Source organism: Microtus ochrogaster, chromosome 2 (genome assembly GCF_000317375.1).
Source record: "Microtus ochrogaster isolate Prairie Vole_2 chromosome 2, MicOch1.0, whole genome shotgun sequence".
Lineage (NCBI taxonomy): Eukaryota > Metazoa > Chordata > Mammalia > Rodentia > Cricetidae > Microtus > Microtus ochrogaster.
The window spans coordinates 16,139,367-16,142,970 of NC_022010.1; the positions used below are offsets into that span (position 1 = coordinate 16,139,367).

The 3,604-nt window shown below is 46.1% G+C and overlaps 1 protein-coding gene across 3 annotated transcripts in view; it reads left to right on the forward strand.

The window, feature by feature from the left end:
• Positions 1-3,604, forward strand: part of Mapkapk5 (mitogen-activated protein kinase-activated protein kinase 5) — a 26,346-nt gene that overhangs the window by 20,446 nt on the left and 2,296 nt on the right. For 2 of the 3 annotated variants that reach the window (XM_005344472.2, XM_026787361.1), the window contains 3 exons: positions 1,482-1,602; positions 2,491-2,621; positions 2,831-2,952. In XM_005344472.2, coding sequence (XP_005344529.1) covers positions 1,482-1,602; positions 2,491-2,621; positions 2,831-2,952 — 374 coding nt within the window. The remainder of the gene's footprint in view (positions 1-1,481; positions 1,603-2,490; positions 2,622-2,830; positions 2,953-3,604) is intronic. The other variant, XM_005344473.3, reaches the window with a different exon arrangement.

Here is a 3,604-nt window from a genome sequence, read left to right on the forward strand (position 1 = left end):
AGAAGGAGCCAGTGCAGTCTGGGTAGTGACAGTGCATGAGAAGGAGCCAGTGCAGACCGCGGGTAGTGACAGTGCATGAGAAGGAGCCAGTGCAGACCGCGGGTAGTGACAGTGCATGAGAAGGAACCAGTGCAGACCGCGGGTAGTGACAGTGCATGAGAAGGAGCCAGTGCAGACTGGATAGCAAAGCTGAGCTGAACTTTCAAGTACTCTTCCTGCTACCCGTGTGGAAAATGCAGCTCTGCCCACCTGATCGGTTTCCTCATGGGTTAAGAGAAAGGGAAGCATGAAAGGGGACATGCTTGAGGATTGTCCTACTGACAACAGTCTCTTCTAAGTGAGCTTGTGCCAGGCATGTTGATGCCTGCATGTAAGACCAACACTTGGAAGACTGAGACAGGAGAATCATGAATTCAGTGCCAACCTGGCCTATGTAGACCATGTAGTGGTTTAGGGAGTCTGCTGCAAAGAGGGGCTAGTTCCTAAACTGTATAAAGGACTTTTTATGATGTTGAAGGCAGGGTTTGACTTCTCACCTGTCTATATGTTGCTTTCCTGCTGTTTTCCCAGCTTTGTAGTAAACCTTGGTCTTCTTGACGGCTCTCTGCGTCTTGTGTGTGTAGGTGTATGTAGAGGTTAGAGGTCAGAGGTCAGTCTTTAGTGTCATTTTTCAGGCCTTCATCCATATTTTTGACAAGGGATGTAAGCTTGTCCTGACTCAGACATGGGAATGAGGGCTATGTAGTTAGAAGAGGTGATCATGCTGCAGAGAGCCCAGGGCTGTGCTGGGTTAAGCTAGGTGTTGTGTTGTATTAGCCTGGATGAGTGGGGGGCCATGAAGTATGACGCTGTGCGATGGTCTGTTGGAGTTGTTGACTATCTCTGAATAAGAAAGGTCCAGGTCCAATGTCTACCTTGATGGGATCTCCTTTTATCTTAGATAACAGCCTGGTTCAAAACTACAAGGCCCTCAGCTAATTTACTGTCCTGGAGACCTCAGAGTGGGGATTAAATACAGCAGGATGTATAGGCTTGTTGGTTTCTCTACTGAGTCTTGTGATATGGACTATCTGAAGGTTTTTTTTGTTTGTTTGTTTATTTGTTTGTTTGATTTTTGGAGACAGGGTTTCTCAGTGTGGCTTTGGAGACTGTCCTGGGTGGCCTTGAACTCACAGAGATCCACCTGCCTCTGCCACCTTAGTGCTGGGATTAAAGGCATGCACCACCACACCTGGTTTTGAAGTATTTTTGAATAAAACTTTTGGTGTTCCTTTCAGTCTGTTGCCCAGGAGAGTAAACCATAGCAAGTACATGGGACTTCTAGTACTCTGTACATCCTGCCTTGCTGCTAGATGTCCCAGGCCTGCAGGAGTTGATAGGAAGTCAAAAGAAGACAAGGTTATTTGGAATCCAGCCCAAGAACTTCCTGTTTCTTTTGAGGATATCTATGCATGTTGTGTGTTGGTGTGTTTTCTCTACAGGCTCCTAAAGGTCAAACCGGAGGAAAGACTCACCATTGAGGGAGTGCTGGACCATCCCTGGCTCAACTCCACAGAGGCCCTGGATAATGTCCTGCCCTCTGCTCAGCTGATGATGGATAAGGTTCTGAGTGAGACTTATTTTGTTGCCTGAAAAGAAGTGTGAGAAAGGGCTGCTGAATATAGGACTTAAAGGGAAACGGGAAAGCTTGTTTTCTCCTATTTCCTGAAAATAGGAGAACAGGCCCCAAGGACTATCCTTTGCACTTGCTGTGTGGGTTTGATGGCACAGGACATAAAAGGTCCTTTCCCCCAAGATGTTTATGTCAGGTCGTTGGGAAGGTAAGCAAATGAAATGTATTTTAGAAACAGATCTTGCATGCTGTGGGAATTCAGAAGTTGGCATCTCTGAGGGCGTGTGCTGCCTAGGATGAAGGCAAAAAGCCTCACACTTACTGGCTGCCTTCTATCTTGAGGAACATTAAAATTTATTGTATTTATCTGCGTGTGCCACCATGTGCATCCAGGTCCTCTGGAGGCCAGAAGAGAGCATTAGATCTTGATCTGGAGCCATAGGTTGTTGTGAGCCACCTGCTGTGAGTGCCGGGAACTGAACTTGAGTCCTTTGTAAGAACAGTGCGTTTCTAACTGCTGAGCCATCTCTCTAGCACCATTAGTGCTTCTTACTGAAGAAGGCTAGCTGGTAGGTGGCCTATGTGTGGTCTGCTGGTCCCTGCTGATCCAGGGGAGGGAGAATCCTCTGCCTGATTAAAAAAAATTGTATGGATCTCCTTTGTCTTGAATTGGCTTTTAAGTTGTCAAGTAACAAATCTGGAAACAAGCGGACAAAGCCAGGCACAGCAGCACAGCACTCCTGGCATACACTCAGGAGCTTAGGTTGGCAAATCACACGAATTTGAGAGTTCAAGATGAACTTGGGAAACACAGCCAAAATTATATATATATTTAAATCCAGAAGGTCAGGGTAACTGATGATAGCATTTACATGCAGGCAGTGGTTGCAGGAATCCAGCAGGCTCATGCTGAGCAGCTGGCCAACATGAGGATCCAGGACCTCAAAGTTAGCCTCAAACCCCTACACTCCGTGAACAACCCCATCCTGAGAAAGAGGAAGTTACTTGGGTAAGTGAGCTTATTTCTTTGATCTTCTTTATGATAGGCATGGTTGAGTGCTAGGGGTCTGCTCTCTTTCTGCAGAGGGCAGACAGTATAAGTGGCCTCAGAAGTTGGACATACTCTAGTTGCTTTTTTTCTGAACGTTCTGGTATCTTGAGTTTGGAGCTGGGTTCTGAGGTCTTACCTTACTATTATCTTTCCCCACACTTGTAAAGCACCAAGCCAAAGGATGGTATTTATATACACGACCATGAGAATGGAGCTGAGGATTCAAATGTTGCCTTGGAAAAGCTTCGAGATGTCATTGCCCAGTGTATCCTCCCCCAGGCTGGTAAAGGTCATGCCACTTACTAATGTTCTGCATGTGTGTGTCTGTGTGCCTGAGACAAGAGGAGCGAATAATTTGTGGTGGTCTGTTTGTGTCTTATATTAAGTACATTATATAAATGAGTCCACATCTACTAGGAGGTATAAACAGTGCTAACTGCAGACACATGGTAAGTTTGTGTCTTTGGTCTTCAGTGAACTTCTTGTTTAGTCTATCTGCTAATGCCAGGTGTGGCATGTGATTTGTGTTGTCTGAGCTTCACAAGGAAGGCACAAAGTAGAGAGTAAAGGATGGAAATGTGGACTAGGTCTAGATTAAAGGCCATCAACACCATTTCCAGAGCCTTTATACTGCAGCACTGTATCTGTGAGGATAGGGCTCACAACCAGCCCTGCTGCAGCTTCCATCCCTGGACTTCACTGGCCTTTTTACAGGAGAGAGCCTCCCTGTCCAGATGGCTATGATGCGAGTGGCTCTTCTCATATTGAGTAAGGCTTCATGTTCGTTGGGGTCAGAAAAAGTTGGATTAACCCGTCTTCCTAAATCATTTGCCATTTAAGAGTCTGGGAACATGCCTGAGTATTTTGAGGCGAGGTATGAGTGTAGGAAGAGGGCAGAGCACACAGACTTGTTACTTCTTCCCTCTTTTGACTAGTTGTTT